General features: G+C 48.9%; 1 protein-coding gene across 1 annotated transcript in view; it reads left to right on the top strand.

The window, feature by feature from the left end:
* The window catches only part of LOC146867299 (ATP-dependent RNA helicase DDX19B), a 105,437-nt gene that overhangs the window by 54,538 nt on the left and 23,774 nt on the right, over nt 1-27,125 (top strand). Inside the window, exons 6-8 of the mRNA XM_085604076.1 lie at nt 3,478-3,570; nt 5,654-5,756; nt 22,041-22,155. Coding sequence (XP_085460202.1) covers nt 3,478-3,570; nt 5,654-5,756; nt 22,041-22,155 — 311 coding nt within the window. The remainder of the gene's footprint in view (nt 1-3,477; nt 3,571-5,653; nt 5,757-22,040; nt 22,156-27,125) is intronic.

Here is a 27,125-nt window from a genome sequence, read left to right as displayed (position 1 = left end):
AGCTATTTTGAACCCTAAATACCTGCCTAAAGATATAAACAGCTGCAGCTTACTGATTAAATGCATCTTAATTTGCCAACATCCTTGCCGTAAGCATTCATCTCTGTTTGGAGACATAGCAATTGTAAATGTAAGCATTGTGCTATGGAATCATGAGCTGTGTTCATCCTGTTATGGTCCTCATGAACCACATCTTCTCTTGCCAGTAATCACAGGTGTGAGCGAAATTTATTTTTGACTAATTATGTGAAATATTTGTCAAACTATACATAATTATGGGAAATGCAAAACCACCAGTAGGTGGTGTATTTTGGAAGGAAGTGTCACTGTGCCCACTTTGCACTCAAAGATTCATTTCGTGCAAAAAAGCAACACAACCGGCTGTTGCTTTGTTCGTTTGCATTCAGGGTAAATGTTTACTGTGAATTGCACATTCGTACTAGATCTTAATTGTGAGCTGCGCATGATTACGTGACACGGTGTAATAGCATAAATTCTTGGATTTCTCCTAAAAAGAGTAACCCGAAATTATGCGAACGTAATACAAATTTCGCCCATGCTCCGTAATCCTCGCCTACATCTCTAAGAGGGAGTGGGTTGCATTGTTGCAGAAGTCCAATTCCTCTCATGATATTGTCTTTTGGTTATTAATTGCAAATGTTATGGTACGGTCATACTCTGCTGCAGTGCCTTGTTTTTTTTTCAAGAGTGTTATTGAGCCAAATGTATTACTAGAATCTGTCGCTGTCTCCCTGGAAACAATTTCTACTGATCGCACACTGGCTTTTACTAGTGTATACTTCTGAACTCTGGGCATTTTCTCTTTTAAAAAAAATGTTTTACCCTTGGTTCTGTCATTCGTTTTACAAGCTTCAGATGTTAGAGGAGCTGTTAAGCAATACAGAATGCCCAGAAAAAAAGTGTGTGTGTGAGTTCTTCATTTGCATTTTGTCCATTAGCAGATTCGTTTGAAATTTAAAGTAGGCTGTACCTTTCTGTCTGTTTAGCTTTGATTCTCTTTTTAACCTGGAGCTCAGATCGGCACAGTCGTGTTAGAGGAAATTTTAAGCAGATGCTTAGGATTTCTTGCATGTGCACAGCATTAACTACTATCGGTGGGAAAACGGATGTATATACATTAAATAAGAAATTAAGATTTTGGAAGCTGGAAGTAACTGAGAATGATGAGCATTCCAATGTTAATGTGGACACAATTGGATGTAAATGAAAAATGTGCTTTTAAGTGTCAAAAGCACAATCCGTAGTAAAGGATCACAATTGTCTTGAAGTAAGAATGATTAACAATTTGTTTTGAGGCTTTGTACTGTCATCTCTCCTTTAGTGCACAGCCACTAATGTCCAGTTGTAGAACCCTATCATAATCTAGTTCTGCAAACTCGGTAATAAAAATCTAGGCAAGGAAGCCCACAAACTTGGTAGTTTCAAAACTCAGAAAAAAATAACTTGGTTGTGGCTATTTTCTCTTGAAAAATTTCACAGATGGCGGTCTTTGAAGCCGATTCCACTTCCTCCTGTGGACACACTATTCAGCGGAGTGATATCACCCCCTTTTAAGGAAAACACATTAAGCACATTCCAGTGGCTAGTCTGTTTTTTCTGCCCCTTTCTGCCAACATTGTCGAGCAGAAGACAGCATCTCAATCCATTAGAAACAACAAGGTAGTGCTGCTGTCAAGAGGGCATGTGTGGCTGGGGATACATATGCTCTGTATACTCCTGCCATCCTGTGTTACGTTTGACATTACAACTTGGTTTTCTTCAAAGAAGCATGCAGTCACAAGTTGTGCTGTGGCTCCTCCCTTAGTCTAGAATGCGCATGGGCACCGACACCACCTTAGATTGGTTTTTTTTGTTTTTTTCAGATTGAGATGTGTTTAGTAACGGGTCTGAGATGGACACTGTGCTTGTCTCCACTTTTCGAGACCAACATGGATAACCATCACTGTTCAGTACTTTTCTTTGCAGGAAGGCCTCTCTACACTCAACCAACTGGCACTGCTTAACTTCGACAACCTAGGGCCTAGTCTTTGCCACTAGTTTTTTTTTTATCTCGGTGGAGCATACATCCGAGAATGCAGACCGGAAGGGGGTTGTGGAACACACCCCCCTTCAAAGTTTGTCCAAGGTGCAACACAAGTCACCCTAAGTGGGATATATATGCCCAGCCTTGGTGCAGTGAACACACAGGAATTAAGCTATACCGGACAGATGAGCGCTAATTAGGGTGAAACCAGTCTTGGGTTGCTTGTGTTACGGATCAGAGAAGGCCTGGCCTGGCAGTTCGGGCTGTACTGTTCCTATTGGAGCGAGGTCAAGCCTGATTTGCATATGGCTATGTCTAAACTGATGTGGCATGGTGCGCAAAATTAAGATGGTCTGGGATGCGGCCCAACCAGTAGTTGAGATTTCAAGTATTCCATCCATCACGGTTTTGAATACTTCATATTTATTGATCTGCAGCCCTCTTCTCGCTCGACCTGTTGGCCATGCTCCCTGCTGGAACAGCAAGAGCAGGGCTGGTACAGGACTGAGCAATAAAGTGGTGGAAGAGGAAATTATGGTGCTCTAGGAAACCTGACTTTGTTAAAGGAACAAATAATGACCGATTAACCCACACCACAACCATTATCACTCATGTCTGTCAAACATGTAGTCTGCCTCAAAACCACGCAGTTGAGCTTGAATGGAGTTCGAAAATACTTTTTATGCTTAACCGCAACTGGGGTGCAGGAAGAAACAATGTGGCATGTTAACACGTATTTATTCCATTCCCAGTCACACCAACAACAATGCTTCCATTAAACATAATGAAGACGACACAGCAGAGCGGGTCCGATTTCGTCCATGATTCATTCTTGTTCAAATTGGTACTAAATCTGACTTTTAGCCATTTTGTTTGTCCAGTCCAATTTCTTTTGGTACACCCACAGATTTTCTGCAGATGGGATCTTACTTAGTAAATTTGAATAAATATTTGAACTAGAGAAATTTATAGTTGGCCATTATAAATGGACATGCACTTTCATAATCTTATATAAATACAGCCAGATCTATCTCCCCCCAAAGTTCTAGTAATCTGCTTTTCAAGAGGCTTTAACCCATAAAAATAATAATCAGCCATTCTTGATATATTGTTCGAGGGTCCTGAAAGGGGTGAGTTGATTACTGTTTTGCCATCATTGGCTGTGGCAAAACATTACTTTGTTGTCTTGGGTGTGGTTTGCCTTTAGAGACTGCTTAAAGTATCTTTTTGTGCCCCTCTTTCAGAGTTTTTCATTGTGGATATTTCAGATAGAGGAATTGGGTTAGTCTCTGGCTGCAGATTCTGGATAGATGTATGGTAAATGTTCAGGGTAACAGCAGATCTCTGGTTCTATCAGTCTTTAAATTGCATAATAGTGTTATCTCCATTGCAGATTCCTTGCCCTCTGTTCACATATGCCTTTTTCATTTTAGAAAGCCACAGCTCCTTGAAGGTGTCTATGCCATGGGCTTCAACAGGCCATCCAAGATCCAGGAGAACGCCCTGCCCATGATGCTTGCAGAACCGTAAGCAACGCTTCCTAGGGAGTGTGAGAAGTGGGGGTGCGCACAGTGGAGCAATGAAAATCTTAAACGTGTTTCTTTTCGTTTGACACCAGTGAGAATAGGCTTCGTTTAGGATAGGAATGTTGATAACTCATATAGGTTCTGAGTAAAGTTTAAAAGCTTATATAGAATCCAGTTGACATCCCCATTGAGGGGGGTACAAAGGAGGGAGTATGGATTCAGAAACATTAGACTGTAAGGTGAGAGGACATGAATAGAATATGGGTGAAACAAGTAGTTTATAAGAATCTGTTTTATTGGTATGCCATTTCCTCATAGACTACAGTTGCATCGTAGGCCATCTTCTCATATTCAGGTTATTGTGAGCATACAGTGAAAATATATATTCAGGATAACAGGTTTAGGGTAAGGTGGTGAAGGCCAGTGAAATGTGGAACATTATTGGGAGTAACTGGTTAGGAGTAATGGAGTCAGGGTAAATTGGGTAAGGATTGTGAGTAATGGGCTAGCAGTTGAGTACAAAGAGGTATGGTGAAGGTTAGGGGTTAGACAGCATCAGTTACGCGATAAGGTATTATGGGGCTGTTAAAGGGCAAGTTTAAGGGTTTAATGCATTAAGCATAAGGGTTTGGGGTTGAGGCTAAGACTCAAAGCATAATGTAGTAAAGGATCAAGGGGTTTTATCATAAAGGCAGAGAAGGGGTAATACATACATGGTTAGAGTTTAAACAGAAGGGAGAAGAGTATAGTGGTAAAAGTAAGGGGAGGAAGGAGTGAAGGTATGGTGAAGGATAATTGGTCTATGGTAAGTGGCAAGGGTTAAAGAGTAAGGCAACTGGGTGAGAGGCTAAGTGGGTTAAGGTGTAAAGTGACTTACCCATAGAATGACGAGAAAATTATAACTCAGAAAAAGCTGAGAGGAGATGATAGACAAACATCAGGTGAGGAAGTCCAATGTGGAGTAGTATAGAACGTGGAGTGATGTAGCATTGATGTGCATAGTCCTTGCAACTAGTTGATTTCACTTCTGGCTGTTTAAGCATCGGCATAAAATATATTTTGGGACGTTGTCTCTCTCTTCCCATCATCAACTACTTTGTTTTCTCTTTGGTTTCCTCCTGTCATGGTTTTTGCATTTTCTTTCCGTCTTACCGCTCTAATTTTTTCATATCCCTTTACCCCATATCAGTTTTCCATACACTTCCGTTTCCACATCCCCTCTTCTTTTACCCCTCCTCTCTCTCATCCATCTTCCACTATTCCTGTAGGTCTCATTCTGCTCTACGTGATCTCCCTTCCACACTCACCTTGGTATACCCCATAATTCCTTTAGACACTTCCCCCATGGTCCCAACTTCTGTTTCTTTTATTTCCAACTACTGGTCTCCTTAATACCCTCTATTATTGCATCAGATCAGTCTTCTCACCTGCTCCTCTTGATTGCTACAGTCCTGGCCCACCTTGCTTTTTTTCTCCCTGACATACCATTGGTAAACTATTAGTATTCCCCGCTCTCTACGGTCCTCCACACATACTCTCCATGGCTATCTCCTACCCATGATCACCTCTGACCCCTCGGGTCACCTTGGTTCTTCCAGGCATCTTTATTCACTATACCACCCTGTGACTTTAGCTCTCTACCCTTGGTCTCCTTGGTTAATCCCACCACCCCCGGGCTCACAATCTAGGTTCCACCACCATCCCTCCAGTTGGCTTGGTTCTCTTTCAGCTAGGTCCCCACACCCACTTCCATCAATTCCTGCACTCTTTCGTAAATCCTACAGCTTTGTTCTTCAGTACCACATCTTTTATCTTTAACTCCCCACGTTCTGTCGTTAGCTCCACACTCCCTTTTCCTTTTTGCATCTTATTACTTACTTTTTCCTGTTTTGCCAACCTCTGTTATTTTAGGTTATATACACTGCTTTCCTTTTATTTTGTTCTTGCATCTCCATGTGTTGATTTGTTATTGTTCTGCACCCTTGCTTCTCCTGTCTTTCAGCTGACCACACTCCCCACCACCCCCCCCCCCCCCGCCTCCACTCCTGCCAACTGACCTTCATTCTCTGCTCCTTTGTTTCAGGCCACAAAATCTGATTGCACAGTCACAATCTGGGACAGGAAAAACAGCTGCATTCGTACTTGCTATGCTCAGCCGGGTGGACCCTGCCCACAAATACCCACAGGTGAGCTTTCCTCCGCATGCTTGTCTGTTTCTTACAAGCACTAAGTTGTCAAGTAGGCTATTTTCAGGAAGGTTTTCACCCCTTTCTTTTCATTTTCCCTTAAACAAATTTTAATAAGATTAATTACTTCAGATGCAGAACTATACGTTTAGGCCATGTGCATTCCTATCTTTCTTCTCCAGGCAAGAAAGCGATCAGTAGACTGTTATGCTGTAAACCTGTGACTCTGCTTTGGACTTGAAGCAGTTATTTGTTTGCTGGGATCAAGGCAAAGATGTGTTTTCTGGGTTTGAGACAGCTAGCCTATGGGAGCTTTTGTGGATGGGCCCTGGGCTGAGCTCTGCGACAGCACTCTTCCCTGAGTCTTCTGTAATTAAAAGGCACCCTACACTTTATGATAACCTAACTTTGGCCTATCGTTCTGATATTAATTTTTGAGCACGTTAGAATAAAAACCATACTCTAAGGTTCAACCCACATTAATCTACCCCCCATCATTACTTGATTCCTAGTGCACCCGACCTAGGGCCCGCTTCCGATGTGGTCTGGAAGGCCTCCGAATCGGATTGGACTTTCCCAGATCAGATTCGTAGCCCTTGTTTCTGACCGAATCGTACACAGGTCCAAACAACCAAGTATGATGCGAAGATCACGTACGTGTCGACCAAATTGTTTCCTGGGACCCGAACGTGTCCGTACGACTCTTCGCAGCCAAATCGTGCCGCGCAATGGAGCCGAATTCCGAGCAATTACGATGCACGGATTGGACAGCTGCTTTGCCTCTGTCTCAGCGAAACAAAACTGCTGTTGGAGTAGTTATTCAGGGGGCCGTAGCAGGCCCTCCTTATCTGTTACAGGGGTGTGTCCAAGTGGTTCCCGCCACATGGTGTACGCTTTTTCCCACCTATCCCTTTTTGCTATGGGAGCCTGTGTACACGTCTGTCCACAGGCTCCCATAGAGTTCAATGGGAATTCTAACAAACCGAGCTGTAAGCAAACAGCTGCATCGTACTCGCTCGTTAGGAATCCCTGAGCACGTTTCGCTTGGAAAGCCCTCCGGATCCGAGTCGTACGGAGGGCTTTCCTAGCGAGATTGGAATCGGGCCCCTAATGGTTGGCCCTGTACCCCTGCTCCTTCCTAGACGCCAGGAGAGAGTGGGGTTGCACATTTTGGGACCGGTTTTGAAGCTGGGCTGAGGAAACTAGAGACTCTGAGAAGACAGCAGGTTTATTGGTATGGACTGACCATTGTCTCTGCTCCTGATTCAAGTTAGCAACCGGGCAACAAGACTATATTAGTTATGACAATTAAACCAAGACGGCGCTGTGAAAGTAAAGGCCACTTTATTATAGTAGAGCAGTTCAGCACAATACCTAGCAAAGCCACTCTATTCACAAGCCACTAGTTAGAAATCAAATTGCAACATTCTACATGGAGGGAGTACAAGGCCAGGAAAGGCAGGGACTTGTTAGAGTACATTGGTTGGGGGGGGTAGGGTTTATAAACAAGGGAGATATACAAGACAGTGACTCCCTAGGAACAGATGCTGAAACTTCTTTGAACACTTGCTGCATTATTTAACACAGGCCTCGACACAAGACCACTGGACCTGTCCCCCATGCTTTTCCATCTACACCGAACTAGAGCAGGATTGAAGTTCTTGGGTTGTGATGGAAGCTGTGTATTGGAGCTCAGACACACCTAGTCCCAGAAGGTAGCAGGATTTCATTAAGAGGCTGGGCCAGGCCTTCCCTCGTAGTTTTGGAGTTTAAGTTGAGCAAAACAAATTTGCTCAATTAGGTATGGATCTCTTTTATTTTATCATTTTAACTTTCATTCCTTACGTATAATTGAAGCCATTCTGAATGGGAATAAAGCAGATAACAAAAGATTCTGTCAAACTTTCTCCCACTGTCCCTGTTGAGCCAGGATATTGAGCACAAATGAAGATTGTAAATTGCTAACACATGATTCGTATTCTAGAAGTGATTCATCTAATAAATCAAAAGGGGCAAAACAATCTACAAAATGAATAGCACTGAAGGAAAATCTTTAACTGTTTTAAATCTAGAGGGGAAGGGATGGAGATGAGGAAAACCTGTGATTTAACAGATAATTTAAATCATGTGGAGGATGCCTTAGATTTTTCTGATAGTCATGTTTTAATCAGTCTTCACTCTTCCAATAAATTTGCCATGTTGCATAATTCATATCCAGAAACTCTCATCTTTGACAAGTTTAGTATCTATAATAACAATATCTGCTTCTGATATTTAGTCTCAGGATTTTAATTGTGAAAATACTCAGTTGTGAGTAGGGTGTTGCACGGCTGTTTTACACAAGGTGCCACAATAGAAAGAGAATTAGCAAATTTTGTACCTTTTCGTTTCTAAGAAGTTTCTGTTCTCAAGGACATAGAGAGGAGGCTTTTCATATACTATTAACTATTGGTAAGCTTTTTTTCCCTAGTAGTGAAAGCAACATGATTACTTATTTCACATTCTCTCATTGTTTAAATTCTGTAATCTCGTTCCTGCATTCTTGTACGTTTTGTCCTTCCTGTTTCTAACCTCTGCTGGAAACCTAAAAAATATTTTAAAAATAAAGAGTCTTAAAAATAGATTCTGTGGCCTACATAATGTATTACAGTCTTGTGCCAAAGAAAGGTGTGATTGATCCTATAGTAGAGCGATCACCAATAAATTTAAATAATACTGGCTTCCTCCTTGATCCATGTTAACCCGCCTGGCTTTGGTAGATTATGTAACCAGATGAAAATGTTTTCAAAATAAAATGGGCAATTGATTGAAGCAGGGTTTGCTCTCCTCCTTCTAGTACAGTCTTCATAGGTTTTAAGTCATGTAATAACACACATTTTGGTGTTACCTAGAGAATCTAAGCATGTAGTCTACCAGGAACTACTCTTTGTATGTCTAGCAAGAGAACCTTTTGGTGGAGACCACTGTACCTACCAAATTCAACATACACATGATAATGGATCAAAATTATGTTGGCTGTCTTGTATGCTAAATTAATTTATTTGTGTTCAAATAAATATTGTCCAGAGCCAGGTATTTTTGCCAAACTTTCACGGAAAGAAATAAAATTACTATTTCTTCTGCCACCCAAGTGGGATCAGGGTTTTTTTTAAATGATCAATTCAAAATAGGTGTTGCATATTGTCACTATAAATCTCTCCCTAGGAGAGTGGAATATTTGGGATCTCAAAAACCACAATCCATGTACCAATTATATCTAAAATTACATTTGGGTATTTTGCCATTGAATAAAAGTCCTCCTAAATGGTCTCATTGCACGTCTGGCTCGTGTATGTGACCATAAAACAATTGAAGATAAAAATCACTTTTTATTTGCATCATTTTGAGGGCAAGGTGACTCGTTCCATGAAGGGGTAATGGAATAATGACGTGAAGGTTTGTCATTTTGTACAGATTCGACTAGAAGTGTAGCTCTGTATAAAGTTTACTAACTTTATTTGGAGGGCCTGGCCCTATCTGCAGATGGCACTGGTATGATTTCCGAAGGATGGAGGCCTTCGCCCTATTTTAGACCTTCACCTTCTCTGCTTTTCTGTGCAAGGACAAATGCAAGATATTGGCCTATGCCCAGGTCTCCTCTTCCCTTGAGCCTGGAGTCTGGATGTAGCATTGGACCTGTTGGATGCTTATTTCCACACCCTGTTATGCAAGCCCACAGGTGCTATTTGCGGTTCATAATGGGCCAAGATCAGTTTTGGTTTACAGTGTTCCCCTTCGGTCTCGGTCTCACCATTGCACCTTGGGTGTTCACGAAAGGGATGGATGTGGTTTCAGTGCAACTTAGGTGTCTGGCAGTCGTCTCCTACCTCGACTGAAGGTGGGCTTGGGCTTTCTCCCCAGAGCAGTTTCTCTAGTTGCATTTGGGCTGTGATGGATAAGTTACTTGTCTTCGGTACCGCCTTGTCTGGTAGAGACAGGATCTAGCCGCAGATTCCTTAACTTTGAACTTCCCGGCGTTGGGCTGAATCCAGAAGATTTTTGATGGCAGTCCTGTGCGCCGATAAGTGGAATTGGTTCACTCCGTGTGACATTGTAGGCGTCTGGTTCATCTTCATGACATCTGCGTCATGCGCTGATGTCTGTACTTTTCACGACTTTCCACGCCAGAAGTGCGGAGCCGTGACGTGCCTGACCATTGTGTGTAAAAATAAATAAATAAAACAAAAATAGGGCCTTGAAGGAAAAGTGCCCTGACACTAAATCTAATCCGCAGTGCAGGGAGGATGGATGCATCTGTAAGGAATCTGCGGCTAGGTCATGTCTCTACCAGATGAAGCGTTACTGAAGGTAACTAACTTACCCATCTGATAGACATCTAGCTGCAGATTCCTTACCTTTGAACAGATACCCAAGCAATACCATCTCCACAGGAGCGACTGTGGAAAAGCTTCAAACCAAAAAGTCCTGCAGGACTGAACAGCCAAAAAGGCCCTCCCTGCTGGCCTGGTTGTGCATGTAGTAATTCTTGGGCAACCTGTGCAGAGATGCCCACGTGGCCGCTTGGCAGATGACACAAACCGAAACACAATGCTAAACAGTAGTGGTAGCTGCCTTTTCCCTGGTAGATTGGGCCATAAGGTCTTCAGGGGACTGTTTCTTTGCCAAGGCGTAACCTATTTTTATGTAGAGGATGACCCAGCTAATATGGTCCTCTTCTGCACAGCATGCCCCTTCTTTGCTCCAGTGTACCCTAAGAAGAGTTGGTTGTCCACCCGGAACGTTTTAGTGGGGTTAAGGTAGAAGGACCATGCTCTTTTTGGGTCCAGGCGGTGTAGGCACTCCTCTTCCTTGGAAGGATGCAGAGGTGCATAGGAGGAGGGCAGGATAACAGGTTTCCCCAGATGGAAAGGTGTAGAAAAGGAGCACTACTTTTTCCGGAGAGACTGCGGACCAGGTCACTCCTGATCTTCTTGAGCACTCTGGACAGGAGTGGTATGGACCAAAATGCGTACAGGTGGCCTGTGCTCAACTCATGCCGAAAAGCGTCGCCGAGTGAGAGCCGCCTTGGAAACTCCAATGCACCACACTGCTGACATAGTGCGTTCGCGTCTGAGGCGAACAGATCTAACCAAGGCTCTCCTCTCTGTTGAAAGAGACCTTGCACCAACTCTTGATGGATATGCCACTCGTTATCCACACGGCTGAGATTGTCTGCTCTGGCGTTCAGAGAACCGGACAGATGTGGAACCACCAGTGAAATGCCCTGTTGTACCAACAAAGTCCAGAGACGCAGGGCCTCTTGACTGCAGTTCCATGACACCACCCGCCCTGTTTGTTGCAGTAACTCATGGCGATAGTGTTGTCTGTGAAGACTTGAATTAGCCTTCCCTTGAGGGATGGTAAGAAGGGTTTCAGTGCCACTCGGATCGCACAAAGCTCCAACAGGTTGATATGGAGTCTGATTTCCGCCAGAGACCAGAGTCCTCTGATCTCCACCACTCGCAGTTGGCTGCCTCATCCTAGAAGCACTGATCTGTCTCTGATACTGTGAGATCTGGGTGGGGAAGAGCGAGGGGTCTGCCTCTGACCCAATCGCAGCTTGTCTGCCACTACCGTAGGTCGTTCGCGGTGCCCTCCGATATCTGAACCAGGTCGAAGAGATTTCATCGATGCTGCACCCATTGGAACTTCAGGTCCCACTACAGAGCCCCGCATGTGCCATCTGGCATGGCCCACTAGCAGGATGCAGGAGACCATGAGACCCAACATCCTCCGTCATTCTCATCAAAATCCAGGACAGAGGCTGAAACATCAGTATCATAGCCTGAATATCCTGGACTCCCCGCTCAGTAGGATAAGCCCAAAGCTGCACTGTGTCAAGAACTTCTCAGAATAAAGGGAGTGTCTGAGAGGGAGTCAGGTGTGACTTTGGCATGTTGATAGTGAACCCCAGTCTTCGAGATAGGGGAAGACTGGAACCCCCGATCTCCTTAGATGGGCTGTGACCATCACCTTGGTGAACACCCGAGGGGCACCCCTAGTGCCGAAGGGGGGCACTGTAAACAAAGTGCTCGTGGCACACCGCAAACCGCAGGTAACAGCGATTTTTAGGCAGGGAGGGAATATGGAACTAGGTGTCCTGCATGTTCAACGCTACCATCCAGTCTCCCGGGTCCAGGGCAGACCGGACTTGAACAAGGGTGAGCATCTTGAACTTCTCCTTTTTGAGGCAGTAGTTGAGGCCTCTGAGGTTGAGAATAGGACGAAGGCCTCCGACCTTCTTTGGAACCAGAAATAGCGGGAATAGCACTCGCAGCCTATTTTTGGCCCGGGAACCCTCTCTGTAGCTCCCTTAACTAAGAGTCTAGACTTCCTTGTGAAGTAGGGTAAGGCGATCCTCTGTCAGCCGATTGTAAGTTGGAGGCATGGAGGGAGCAGCCCCTTCAAACTATTTGCAGCACCCACCTGTCCGAGGTGATATCTCACCAGTGGTGGAGGTGATTGCGTATCCTGGCTCCAACTGAACAGTTATGATGCGGAGGGATCGGACTAGGAAGGTTTTGCGTGGAGGAGGGGTTTGTGGCTTGACCTGACTTCTGGCCACCCAACCCGCGAGGTCCTGGTGAACCGCGTCCACGGCCCCGCACAAGTTGCTGGACCTGCAGAGCCCTCTGACTGGAATAGGGTAGGCGCAGTTGAAAGCCCCTTCTGCAGCCACAAATTTTCTGAGGAGACTGCAAAAAAACATGCGGTGGTGGTGGCTGCTAAAGCATGATTTTTTTTTTTTTCTCTTTTTTTTTTTTTTTTTCAAAAACCTTTCTTCAGCATATGGTAGGAGTACACAGCAGTATGCCTACAACCACAAGTGGCCGGCAGCGCGTTATAAGAGGTGAAAGGCAATGGTGTACACAGCGATTCGCCTACAACCCGATACGGGCCGTCCGTGTCACAATGAGCGCACACATGCAATATAATAGCCCGTCAGGGATCGCAGCATTAACAACTGAACAGAACACCCTAAACAACCCCCCACCCCGCTAACCTCACAGTGAGAGCAATCTACAATAAAGTCAACAGTCTGCATCGCCTCCCTAAGTGTCTAAGGTGCAAGAGCCCATACCTAACCGGGGGGGAGAAGTGGGGGCAGGCGCATCCGGCAGCAGCGGATTAGACAGTAAGTATGTCTTCAAGGGACCCCATATGTCCCGGGGCCGGGAGGTCGAGGACAGGAGATCAGAGTACAGAGCAAGCTGGTCCTGCCAGAGAATCATTGTCCGTAACCAATCCTTGAATTTCGGCGCCCTCCCTCTGCCCCATCGGCAAGCCACCCTCCATTTGGCGAGAAGGAAACAGACAGAGGCGAACCTCCTATAGGCCACGGGGAGCTTCTCAGTGTAACCCAACACGCCCATCAGCGGCGGCAGCGGGATCCCCAGCATCGTGCCCACTGCCTCAAAAGACCTGCGACCAATAATCGTACAGCCGGACAGCTCCAGGCCCAATGCAGTATATCTGCCCCGTCAGCTCGGCACCTGTCACACCTGGCATCAGCCCGCAGCCCAAACCGCTTCAGACGAGCAGGCGTATAATAGTATCTCTGCACGTATTTGAAGTGCGTAATGCGCAGCCGAGCACTCGCGGACACCCTCTCCGTCTGCGCACAGCAATAGTGCCATTCCTGGTCCGAAATTTCCTGTCCCATATCCTGGGACCAACGAGCTCAGGCAGCACCCTGTGGCGCACTGATTTCAGCGTATAGCGATTTATAAAGAATGGAGACCCAAGTGGGACGCAGTCCGTGCTCCCAAGAGGAGATGGACCTGAGGGAGGACCGGCGGCTCCTGCGGGTACTCCGGGGTGCAGACACGCATTCCCTCCCGCAAGCGCGCATATAAGGTCTCCATAGCATCAGGGGGGGGGGTTCGTGACATAGCTGCTGGAGGGTGATGAACGTCCTGTTAGGTTAGATGTCACCCCACGTGCTGATCCCCCGCCGTTTTTGAAGTTTATGGAAGATGCCCTCCCGGAGGAGGGACAACTGGGGGTGGTATACCAGCGGCATCCGGGGAGAGTAGATCACTGGGGCCTGCAGTTTATTCGCGATCTAGCCCCAAGCCCGCACCGTACAGTCTATGGTTGTGGGTTCCCGCAACCGCGTCGAGATGCGCTGCAGGAGCGCTCCCTCCAGCGGGACCGGGTCAGCCAGCCAGTGTTCCACAGCCATGTGGGCCGTGTACTTCGGTCCCTTGAACCAGTAGTGGGCATAGTGCGCCTGGGCGCACATATAATACAATTCAAAGTTAGGCAGTTCGAGGCCCCCGTCCGAGTACGGACTGGCCAGGGTGTCCCACCGTGGCTGTTTGCCACCCCACACAAGGCGCAATAGAGCCGCGTGTAGCGTAGAAAAGAAAGGGCGGCCCGGGAAGTAAGGTATGTTCAGGAAGAAGTAAAGGAATTTGGGTAATACCACCATCTTGACTAACGAAATTCGGTCCGCAATTGAGAGAGACATGGCTATCCATCGAGTGATCGTGTCGGAGAGCGAGTCCATGGCACGCCCATAGTTGGCACGGAGCACCTCCTCTCGGTCCAGGGCAACGTGCACCCCAAGGTATCGGACAGTGTCAGTGCACCACTCCAGCGGAAAGTCCAGCTCAAAGGGTACCACCGCCGGAGTGAGCGGGAGTATTTGAGACTTCGCCCAGTTGATCCGTACGCCAGACAGCCCGCCAAAGCGGACGAACTCCCGCAACAGCGGGTTCAGATGATATTTCGGGTCCTTGACATAGAGAGAGACATCATCGGCATAAAGCGAGATTAAGATGGGGCGCAGCAGGCACCGCAGCGCCTTTTCCTGATGGTATTGGCGCACCTTCGCGGCTAGCGGCTCCATCGCCAGGGCGAACAGCAGCGGCGATAGCGGGCAGCCCTGTCTAGTGCCACGCGACAGCAGGAAAGGTCTAGAGACAAGACCGTTGATTTGCACCCTGGCCGCCGGGGCAGCGTAGAGAAGTTGTATCCAAGCCGAGAAGCCCACCGGGAATCCCATGTTGAGTAGGACGGCGTGCAGATATGCCCATTCTACAAAGTCAAACGCCTTGGTGACGTCCAGAAACACCGCCGCCAGGGGCAGCTGCGGGTCCACCTGCTGCATGATCGAGAAAAGGGTACGCAGGCTGTGGGACGTAGATCTCCCAGGAATAAATCCCATTTGGTCTGGCAGGATCAGCCCATCCATCAGGAGGTTCAACCGATTGGCCAGCAGCTTGGTAAGTATTTTGCTATCCACGTTAATAAGGGACAGGGGCCGATACGAGTCGCATCTGTCGGGCGGCTTGCCCGGTTTCAGGATTGATATGATTAGGGCTTCTCTCATTGTAGGCTGTAGCTCCTGCGTCTCCAGAGCCTCCGCATAAACCGCCTGCAGGATGGGGCCAAGCAAATCAAAATACTGCTTATAAAAGTCGCTCGGGAGGCCATCGGGCCCGGGCGCCGTCCCAGATCTCAATTGGAAAACAGCCTCTCTCAGTTCGTCATTGGTGAATGGCGCGCAAAGGAATTCCCTCTGATGATCAGAGAGGTACCCTTGAGTAATATCACTAAAAGGTGGGGGGGGGGCTTCGTTGACGCCTTTGGAGCGGTATAGGTCAGTATAGAAATCAGTGAAGGTCCGCAGAATCGAGTCCCCATCTTTATGGGTGTTGCCCTCCCCATCCCCCACCTCCAGGACGTGGTTGGCATGTCTCGGCAGTCGGATGTCCTGTGCCAGGGCCCTGCCAGGCCTGCCGCCCTCCCCGTATCGCCTAGCCTGGGCATATTTCCCCCGGAACCTAATCCCCCTGTCAGCTTCAGCAGTGTATTCCGTCATCAGATCTCTCAGTTTGGCTCTCCCCTCCCCGTCGTCCTGCCGCCAGATGTCTGCCTCCAACCTCTTAAGGTCGTCTTCCAGACGGCGGAGCTGGCGACGGATGTCCCGCAACACCCCGAAGCTCTTGGCTATGCAGACACCCCGTATGGTGACCTTGAACGCTTCCCAAAGCGTACCTACTTGCTGCACTGACCCCTTGTTCCTGTCAAAGAAGTCGGTTATGGCTTCTTCCAGTTCCGTCTTAAAGACCTCATCTAGGAGAGCTTCCGGCGCTAGCCGCCAGCTTCTGGAGCCCGCCAAGGAGCCCGGGATAGTCAGGGTAAGGCAGACCGGAGAGTGGTCAGATAATGTACGGGCCAGGTGATCGACCGCTCGCACCCAGGTGCAGACCCCCCTAGACCCCAGCCAGTAATCTAGCCTGGACCATGAGGCATGTATAGTTGAGTGGAAGGTCCCCTCCCTTGTCGCTGCATGTCTCTGTCTCCACAGATCCACCAGTCCCTCGCCCTCAAGCAGACCTCGCAGCGCCCCCTGGCTATGCGTATAGTGGTGAGGCAAGTGGGTAGATCGGTCGTTAGCAGGATCGCTGACCGTGTTGAAATCCCCCGCCCAAAGCACATGAGTGGCGCCCACCTCCAAGATCTTCCCCCACACAGCGTTCAGGACGTCAGGACTGTCTGTGTTGGGGCCGTAATAGCTAACAATGATCACAGAGTGCGAAGCCAGAGTGCCCCACATCATGCAGTATCTGCCTGCGCCATCGCTCCTCATCCCTCCACATCTGAAGGGCGTCCCTTGCTTGACCAGGATGGCCGTACCTCTTGCGTATGTGGAATATGCCGAGAACACCCGGTGGGCAGCCCACTTGTTACCAAAGGCCGGGGGGCAGCGGGGATCAGTGTGTGTTTCCTGGAGGGCAGCAATACTAATGTCATGCCTATCAAGGTAAGAAAGGATCTGTCTTCTCTTCCTGGGATCGCGCAGTCCCCGCACATTCCATGACAGGAGCTTGATCACAGCTCTGCGAGGCTCTCCCATAAGGTATGAGGCACTTCAAAGATGAATATCGTACCAGACAGCGGCCATGGCAGAACAACCACCCGGGCCCAGTAATGAAAGCCGGGCGTACTGTCAGCAAGGTAGCGTAGCATATCCCCCCCCCCCCCCCCAGACATGTCAGTGCACTGTACACAACAGATAACTCTCAATTCCCTGTGAGGTCTACCCAGCAGTAACCCCTCCACCCACCCCTCCCACAACAGCGCCCCAATCGCGCCGGAATCCCAGAACCCTCCTTCCTCCCTGATACTCTGAAACATATGCGACCTTTAAACAGGTCAAATACCGAACTTTTGTAACCTTACAAAACGTGGGAACGGGACCGCCCTTAGGGGGGCGCTGGCGTGCCTCTCAAACCCTCACGTTCCGCCGAGCCGCGGAACCACCTAGGCTTCTCCTGTGAATCGAGGGTGGAGGAGACCCAGGGTGGAGGGTGCCCAACCCCAACAAGGAAAGACCCCTGCAAGCTCGCTCCAAGGGTGCCCGTAAGTCTGGGCAGCAACACCATGAACAGTTGAAGGCACACTAGCACAGCAGCAACCAGACCAACACAAGTCACACAGTTCGACACCAGGCATAGTCACTTATCTGTCGGTGGCCGCATTGGGACAGGAACGGCTCCCCACCGCCGCAGGCGCGACGTGCAGCAAGAGCAGCGCCCTCTTCGGACACGAGCAGGCCATCAAAGCGTGTCCAGGGGGCCATCCATCCCTGCGGTGCAGCAGTGTGCCAACCACGCTCCTCAAGAAGGGTCGCCGCCACCCGCAGCAGCGAGCCGCATTGGTCAATCATCCCCTGTTGGGCTGGTCGGGGGAGGCACGGCAGAGAGAGCCCAGGAACTCCTCCGCCTGCTGTGGATTGGTGCAAAGTATTGTGCGGTCGCGGTGTTTGATCCGTAGCTTAGCTGGGTAGAGCAGGGCGTATTCAATGTTTTCTTTGCGCAGCTTTTGCTTCACCTGAATAAATTTCCGCCGCGCCTCCTGCACCGCCATGGTGAAGTCGGGATAGATGGAGAATGAGTTGCCCTCGTATTGCAAATCCGGGATGTCGCGGGCCTTCCGCAAGGCCGTATCGCGGTAATTCAGCAGTCTGGCCACGATGGGCCGGGGCGGAGCACCCACCGGTGGCCGAGAACCCAGCGACCTGTGCGCCCGTTCCACGTTTAGATGCGCCGAGGAGGAGGACGCCCCCAGAGTGGAGGCCATCAGCCGCTCTACGTAGTCCTCCATGCGCCCCGTGGCCGTGGTCTCCGGGATACCAATCAGGCGAATGTTATTCCTGCGGCTACGCGCTTTTAAGTCTTCGTTTTTGGCGGCAATCACTTTTAGCAGCTTGTCCATTTGCGACATCTGAGTGGCCATCACGGCAGAGGTGTCCTCAGTGGCCGAGATCCGTTTCTCCGCCTCCTTGAGCTGCTCCTCGTGTTTGTCCACCTTCAGCACCAAGAAGTCGAGCCGGAAGTTCATAGTGTCCATTTTCCCGGAGAAGGCATTGAGGCTCTGTTGCATCGCCATGAGCATAGTTTTTAGTTCGTCGCTGGGGCTGGGCACAGTCGGGGTCGCCTGCGACGGGCCAGGCTCGCCCGCCTCGTCCGTGGAGGAGGGAGTGGTCGCCTTCTTTTGCTCGAAGAGCAGTTTAGATTGCCGGGCGTCTGTCTTCCCCATAGCGCCGCTCAGCCGAGGGTCCACACAGCACCGGCACCTCACAGTCGCCGCCCAGCAGCCAGCCGCCACCGAGGCACCAGCAGACCGCCAGCAACAGCACTCGCAGACTCCAGCGTCAGCAGCATCCGTCACACCTCACGACAAGGGCAGATCCACAGGCCACGGGGCCGACGGTCCGGCGAAGCGGCCACCAGGGCCGGAACAGACGGGCAGCACGCCCTATGAAAGCTCCACAGACAGGCCCCCGGGCGCACCTCCTCGCCTGCCCGCTGCGCGCACAGGGGAACCGAATGGCAGCTCAGCCTCAACTGGCACGCGACCCCACGGCCGCAGTCAAGCGCTCTCCGCTCCACAGTTCGCCGCGTCGTCCCCCGCCTCACAGCGCTCCCGACACCTCGGGCCCTCCAACCAACTTCTTAACTGCGGGCTCTCACACAGCGGGCGCAGCAGCGCCGATCCAGGACAGGCACCCCAGGGGCCTCACCGGAGGGAGGGGGGGGGGCGGGAGTCTCCAGGCTCACGGGTGGCTCCTCCGCAGCTCACGCCCGCAATGGGGCCCGCCAGGGACAGCAGATGCGTGCGGGGCTCCGCACCCGTCAGATGACCAGGAGCGCCGACCAGCTCCCTCCGCTCCCGCCCCCAGCGAGAGCAGTCCGCCGCACTTCCAGCAAGATCTCGGGCCCAGTACCTCGTGGGCGACACCGGGCTAGCGTAGTCTTCCGCAGCCGCCGCTGGCCTCCAGCACGAAGGGCCGCCCCGCCCCCCGGCCACCGCCACCGCAATATCTTCAGCGGTAGTGCAGGGATCGGCGCGAAACTCGCGTCGAGTGTTCAGCCTGGCATCCGCAAGGCATGCATGGGCTCACAAGCAGAGAGCGAGGGGTCCATGGGCAAAAAATTAAAGTAGAAGCAGGTCGGGCAGCCGGAGCCTCACAGCAGCGCGGCCGTCTTGGTCCGGCGCCACCTAGCGCCCCGGCTGCTGAAGCATGATTGAGTTATTGGCAGACCCCTGTGGGGAGGCCTTCTAGGAGAGGTGGAGATCAGAGACCAGTGATCTCGAGCAGAGGCCAGGCTGCACATCAGTGTACCGAAAAATCAGGCCATCCACTTTGCTTTAAAAGCCTTCTTGCCATACCTCATAGGGATATTGGTGCAGGTGCTCATAGACCCAACAACACCACCGCCATGTGGCACTGCAACATACAGGGCAGGGTGGAGTCATGGACCCATGGTTAGGAGGCACTACACTTCTGGAAGTGGCTAGATCCCTTGGGGATTTTTGTGATGGCTCACCATCTGGTAGGATCTTTAAAAGTCAAGGCTCATGAACTCTGCCTCAGACATTTAGCGATCACAAATTGCAGCTGCACCAGTCAGTACACTGTTTTAACTTCTGAAGAGGTCTGCCCTCTTTTTATCTTTTTTCTACCTTTATGGAATTTGTATATTTTTTTTTTTTATGGTGGAAGGTTAAGTTGGCGTATGTAATAATGAGTCATTGTGTGGATGCGATTTTTCACATTGAAAAAACCATTGAGGTGCATTGATGTATGCAAGGATTAGGTGGCATTTTGAGTTTCTGAATTAATCAGTAACCAAAGAAGCATTTTTAGTTATGAGCCAGAGTTAGACATTGTCAATACTGTGAAGGTAAGTTTCAATTCTATTAAGGACACGGAGGCGAGGATCGAGTCAGACGCAGACCCGTCTGTATTTGAGTAAGTAGTCTGTTTTAAATTATCATTGGATAAGGCTATGCCATAGATTTTGCATTTACTCTATTATCAGGTTCATTGCTGAAGTTTGCATGACTGATTGTTGCTACTGCCGTAAGAAGATTCTGTTGGAATGGTCACCGACACAATGTCTTTGCAGGAAACGGTGGGTCTAAACAGGACGCATGAATTCAACTGTTTGCTTGATTTGTGCGAAGAAAAAGGGAGAGGAGGCAGTAACAGTACTTTAGTGCCTGATCATGGACATTGAAGAAGAGCTATCAAACTCTTGTGATTTTGTTTCCCTTGGGTTCATAGGAAAACTAATTTTTTTACTTTAATGGCTGCAGTGTTAAATATTTCATTAAAGCGAAGAAGGAAAGTATAAACCTCGCCTCTGTGTCTTTCAAAGAATTGAAACTTTCCTTCTCTTGAGTTAGGCAAATTTATTTTCATTCTCTCACACAGATGCTCTGGAATATTGTGAATCCTATGGCTTGTTTTTTTGTTCATGGACTATTGTACTGAATAAAGGAGAGACTTTTTTTTATTCTCGCCTTTGCTATCCCAGTTCTTTAATTTGATTTATAATGGGCTCCTGAGCGCCTAGAGTTTGGGCACTTTGTCAGCCCTAAAGATGATCATGAAGATCATGTGCATCAAGCAAGAGTGCTCTTCACAAGGGGAAATATGTCAACTAAATGCAAACAGTTTTGAGTCGGGAACATAGGAAAGGGGCTCTGCACTGTGCATGCATCACTGTACCATCTTGTACCTAGTCCTTGGGACTTCCTTAAGAGTTTGTCAGCTCTTGCCTGTAACAGGAAAAATTATTGTTCTCCAAACCCATTGCGTAACGATTTATGAAAGAGTTGGTGTGAGTCTCTATCCCCATACATAGGCTTGGACCCTTGTGAGAAGTGAATATTGTCCTGTCAACACTTATGTCCAAAACTCTTTGAGCCAGTCCTGGGTTTGAAATTAAGTAGTTATGCTGGATGGGTCTCTCTGACTTTCACCATGCTTAGACACTGTTGCTGTCGTTTCTCTTCATAATTTTTCCAAGCTGTGAAGCTGAAAGTGCTGGATGTGAAAGACGTCTGGATTGATATATGGGTCAAACTATATAGTTATGTTCTTCTACTTGCTTATTGATCTTTTGGTTAAAAGACCAGCCTTGTCCAAACAGGTAATTGTCATACGGTTTGAAGTGTGCATAAACAGGATTACCTTAAGGCTACCAAGCATTTGCCTGTCAGAATAACGGTCTATCCATCAAAGGCATGGCAACAACTGTGGGTGTGCATGTCGGTACACTGCTGCAGGCGATTTTCAGTGGGAGTATGAAGGATGACCGCACAAGCCTTCCTGATATGTGTCTGCGTTGGCATTGATTTTCCAAAAATGTATTTTCATTAACATTTGTGAGCAGTATGTTCCCTAGAAGATTACACTTCATGTTACCAGCGTCCCAATACAAATACATGCTAATCTTTTTCACAAGAATGTGGATTGCATTGAAAACCCAAGGAGATAGATATAACAGAGCTTAGGTCAACCACTCACTGGCTGAGACTAAACCCGCCCACATGACTTGATGGATGGGCTTCTGTACTGTATGTAGTCAACTCTTATACTTAATATTCCCTACCAGGGGACAAGCCGTTTTTCAAATGCATGTTATTATGAGGCATATCAATGCTGGAGAATTTTGATACAGGAAAGTAACCTATTTTTAGCTCTTTCAAGCATTGTTTTTACTACTTTGGGGAAGGTGGGTGCAGGAACGGACTGGGTGGCATTTGAGGGCATGGGGGGTGCACACTTTCTGCTGTAGGTTTGACTGGGCATATTTCTGTAGAATTTTGTTTTGTGGTTGTAGCATGTTCTCTAATTGTAAAAAGCCAATTATTTATGATCAATCTTGAAGCTGTGAATGATCATAACCTGTGTATGTTATGCACCGTCTTTCCTTGCAGAGCCTGTGTCTATCCCCCACCTACGAGCTGGCTCTTCAAACAGGAAAAGTGATTGAACAAATGGGCAAATTCTACCCAGAGTTGAAGTTGGCATATGCTGTGCGGGGAAACAAATGTAAGTCTTCATACATGGAACCATGGCAGAGATTGATAGCACTTTATGCAGAGTGCTTCACATCCTGTTTATTTTACATAACCACAAGTAATCCCATGTTCTGATTTGCTAGTTTGTGTCATTTATGAAAGGACTCTAGTGAAACTAATCTAAAAAAATACAATGTTGGAGGTACATCGGAAGGCTTGTCCGTAAGATGGATCAACAATAGTAAGTAAAATACGTCTGAAGATTGTTCCTGAGAATGGGATTCTCAGGTCGTTAGTGCTTCTTGTGATGTTGGCCCTTAAAAGCATTTTAGAGTTCTTTTGTTTGACATGTCCACTTTATTTGCTGTTTATATAGCTTGTAGGAGCTCTTAACAGTAGGCAAAGCATCACTAGTGTGTCACATTACAGAATATCTTTGTAACATAAGGTTCGAGGCATGTAGGCTGCTGAATTTATATCTGTGCATAGATCGCCGCCTAGTGTTGGGTCCGGATGATTGCACATTGTTGTCCTGGAAGAGTCTTCGAAGTATCACGAGATAGGTGGCTCCTCCGCTGGGCTACAGTGCGCATGGGCATCCTCTCCATCCTTAGATTGTTTTTTTCCGCCATTGGGTTCGGATGTGCTTATCTTAGCTCAAGTTCGTAAACTTTAGTTTAAGGCCAAAAGGCCTTTAGATCTCGTCGGTACTGTTCCGATTCGGTATCGACCAGTTTCTTAGTGTTTTAGCACCTTCTTCACGGTTTTCGGATCCGCTTTGGTTCGAACTTCGATCGACGATGGAATAGAGGACTCCCTTCAAGAGATGTCCTTTATGCCACGTGAAATACCCACACATCGACGTCCATCCGGTATGCAACAAATGTCTCTCACCGGATCACGATGAGTCGAAATGTATGGCCTGTGCCCGGTTCCGCTCTTGGAAGACTCTCCGGAATCGACGGGCAGCGAGATTGGAGGCACAGCAATCGGCGCCTGCCCCGGCCAACATCTTTAGCAACGAAGACGCCGAAAGCGTAGAAGACGTATACTCCAGCCACGCTTCCGAACACGACACCCGATCGGAAGACGACGATGAGGTGATCTTTGAGGGCGAAGACGTCGTCGAAGAGGTAGGAGACTACAATGAGGCCCTTGGGGCCAAGGAAGATCGCTCCAGCGACGAGCTAGGCCAACCCGTCGATACGGAGGCCGAGAGACTAAGTCGTCATAAGGCTCAGGTCGAGGGATCGCCTGCGGGCCTTACCCAAGATCAATCACACGGTTCTTCGGCCCCGCCTCAAGGCCCGGCCTCTAACGTTTCACAGGAGCCATTATTATCGAAGACGACTGGATTCCCTTCAGTGAAACCGAAACCGTTCGTCGCACCGGTTCCATCGAAACCGAAAGTGAAACTGGTCGCGATCGGCTCGAAGGCCTCGAAGCCCTCCACTCCTTCGACGACGGCAAAGGTCATCGGCACCGACCGCGCCACAAGAGATTTCGGTGCCGAGCTCACCACAACGGGTCCGAGCGTCGAGCCAAAGAAGAAGGCCCTCGGTCCCCACAAGGCGCCTCGGCCTATGGCACCGAAGATTACGGCCCAACCCACCAAGGTCAAGGTGGCCGACCCGTCGACGTCTAAGACGGCGGCGCCTACAAAATCATCGACTCCGACGAGCGTCGATGCCTCCCTTCGGATCGACGACCCAAAGACTGGAAATAAGTCGGATGCCGCTCCGACGCCTACCTCCAAGGTGCCGATCGGTTCCAAGGCGCCATCTGCGTTCACCGTGCAACAGGTCTCCGCATCGCTGCAATGCATCAGAGAGCGGGCAACCCTCCACTCCACGTCGGTTCCCGAAACGCACAAGGCCGCAAAATCACACTCGGCGCCGGCGCACATCACATTTGGATTGCCGCCACCCACGGCGCCGAAAATGTTCGAAATCCGGACACGTGTCCGCCAAACACAGTCCCTCTCCACTGGACAAACCGATATCGAGCCTTCGCAGTCACACTTTATCGACGCCGACACTGGTAGGTTGATGCTCCGCAAGCGGAAAATCACGCCAGAGAAGGGCTTGGACTCCTACAAGATTCCTCTGAAACACAAATTGCCGGCAGGTTCAGAACCAGTGCTTCACTTTCAACCCTTCCATCAGGATCCGCCCTCCTTTTCTCCTACGCATTCAGAGGCAGATGCAGGAGAGGACTATATAGGGGATGATACCACCTACCCTGGGGATATCGATCCTGATGATCACTTGCAAGACCCAGATCAGGCATGGGATGACCCCACCGACCAGGGTAACGCACCAGATACTCCTGACACGCAGTTTTACAATATAAAGACATCTCCCACAGAGGACACTGCTGCCTTTAATGCCCTCATAGAACGGGCTGCTGCCAATCATGGAGTGGAACTCCATTCTGACACTGTAGAAGAAGACTTCTTAGTGGACACTTTCGCCTCCTCTGAGAAAACTGTCAAAACTCTGCCAATGTTGAAGGGAGTTCTAAAACCTGCAAAAGACATTTTTAAAGAAACAACCAGGGCACGGGTGCTAAACCCCAGAATCGAAAAGAAATACAAGCCTGCACCCGGAGACCCTATGTACATTAGGGGTCAGTTACCTTTAGACTCCATGGTTGTTGCTAACGCTTGCAAACGAGCCCATTCACAAACAACGGGTGATGCTCCTCCCCCCGACAAGGAGTCCAAAGTGCTGGAGACATCTGGCAAAAGAATAGCAACGCAAACAGCAAACATCTGGCGCATTGCCAACACACAGGCACTCCTGGCACGTTATGATAGGTCCCACTACGACACACTAGAATCACTGCTACAACATTTGCCAGATGAATACAAAGAGGCAGCGGAGCTCCTTATCAGAGAGGGACAACTCCTAACCAATGCGTCCATCAAATGCGCACTGGATGCAGCCGACACTGCGGCAAGGGCGATCAACATGAGCATGTCATGTTGAGGAGGCATGCATGGTTGAGAATCTCAGGCTTCAAGCCTGAGATTCAGAACAATATCTTAAATCAACCGGTCAACCCAGACTATTTATTTGGCCCTGAAGTTGACACTACCCTCGAAAAAATTAAGAAAGACACTGAAACTGCAAAATCAATGGGGGCTCTGCAGTCGCAGCAGTTTCGTAGTGGCTCCTTTCGTCGCCCCGGGAATAGATGAGCAGCTAGAGGTCAGGGGTCCCAGCAGCAGTACAATAAAGGGGGCACACAAAGTAACTATGATAAAACCACCAGAGGTGGATATCGTGGATCCAGCACCAAAGTCAGAGGACGTGGGTACGGCAACACCAGGTCCTCCCCCAAAAACAAACAGTGACGCCTTCTCCCTGCCCCCCGACCACATAACACCTGTCGGGGGTAGACTCCAGCAGTTCCTGTCAGTCTGGAAAACCATCACCACAGACAGGTGGGTCAGGGACATTATCCAGTACGGTTACTGTCTAGAATTAACGTCCACTCCACCAAACATACCGCCAAAGCACTGTCCTATGTCCGTAGAGCACTTGGCATTATTGCAGCAGGAAGTACTAAGTATGCTGCAAAAAGGTGCAATAGAGGTCGTGCCCGTCGACCAACAGGGGACAGGGGTGTACTCTCTGTACCTCTTAATCCCAAAAAAGGACGGTTCGCGCAGACCTATACTAGACCTGAGACCCCTCAACCACTACATTCTATCAGAGCATTTCCATATGCTCACCCTACAGCAGGTCCTACCGCTACTCAGTCAGGGAGACTTCCTAGCCACACTGGACTTGAAAGATGCGTATTTCCACATACCCATACACCCATCACACAGAAAATATCTCAGGTTCACTATTCAAGGGCATCCCTATCAGTTCAAAGTTCTCCCCTTCGGTGTAACGACGGCACCCAGGGTCTTTACCAAGTGCCTAGCAACAGTGGCTGCACATCTACGAAGACAGCACATTCACGTCTTCCCTTACCTGGACTACTGGCTTGTTCAGGCAAAGTCAGCCCAGCAATGTGCCAGCCACATGTCCCTCACCATTCACCTTCTTCACAGTCTGGGATTCTCACTAAATTACCCAAAATCACATCTTCAACCCGCCCACGTACGACAGTACCTGGGCGCGACCATAAACACTCTGGCAGCCACAGCTCAGCCAAATTTAGTGAGGATCAACAGCATGCAACTGCTGATCACCAAGTTCAAACCTCAACACTCCCTTCCTGCGCGAGTGTTCATGCAGTTGATAGGCATGATGGCCTCCTGCATTTTCATAGTCCCGCACGCGAGACTACATATGCGCCCGCTTCAGGAGTGCTTAGCACGTCAATGGAATCAGGCTCACGCACAATTGAAAGACCTAGTGTTGGTGAGCGGTCGGGCATACAACTCTCTGCATTGGTGGAATCCACAAAACCTTTGCAAGGGCCGACCGTTCCAAGAGCCTGTTCCGCAAATAATACTGACAGCGGACGCCTCTCTCCAGGGATGGGGAGCTCATGTACTCAATTATACAGTGCAGGGACTATGGACAACACAGCAAAAGAAGATGCACATCAACATTCTGGAACTGATGGCAATCTTCCTAGCCATGAAGGCATTCAAAGTACACTTGTGCAACAAAGTCGTGTTGATCCGGACGGACAACATGACTGCCATGTACTACATACAGAAGCAGGGAGGAACACACTCTCCACAGTTGTCTCATCTGGCTCAGAGCATGTGGAAGTGGGCCATTCAGAGGAACATATTCCTCATGGCGGAACACCTCCCGGGCAAGGACAACCAGATGGCGGATCTGCTCAGCAGACAAAGCCACCAGATGCACGAGTGGGAGCTACATCCGTCAGTACTCCAACCATACTTCCAAAAGTAGGGTCATCCAGAGATAGACCTATTCGCCACAAACGAAAACGCAAAATGCCAAAGCTTTGCCGCCAGGTTCCCACATCCGCAGTCACAGGGCAATGCGATATGGATGAACTGGTCCG

Source organism: Triturus cristatus, chromosome 1_2 (assembly GCF_964204655.1).
Source record: "Triturus cristatus chromosome 1_2, aTriCri1.1, whole genome shotgun sequence".
Taxonomy (NCBI): Eukaryota; Metazoa; Chordata; class Amphibia; order Caudata; family Salamandridae; genus Triturus; species Triturus cristatus.
The sequence above is the reverse complement of the archived record's forward strand: the minus strand, read 5'-3'. Positions and strand labels throughout refer to the sequence as shown.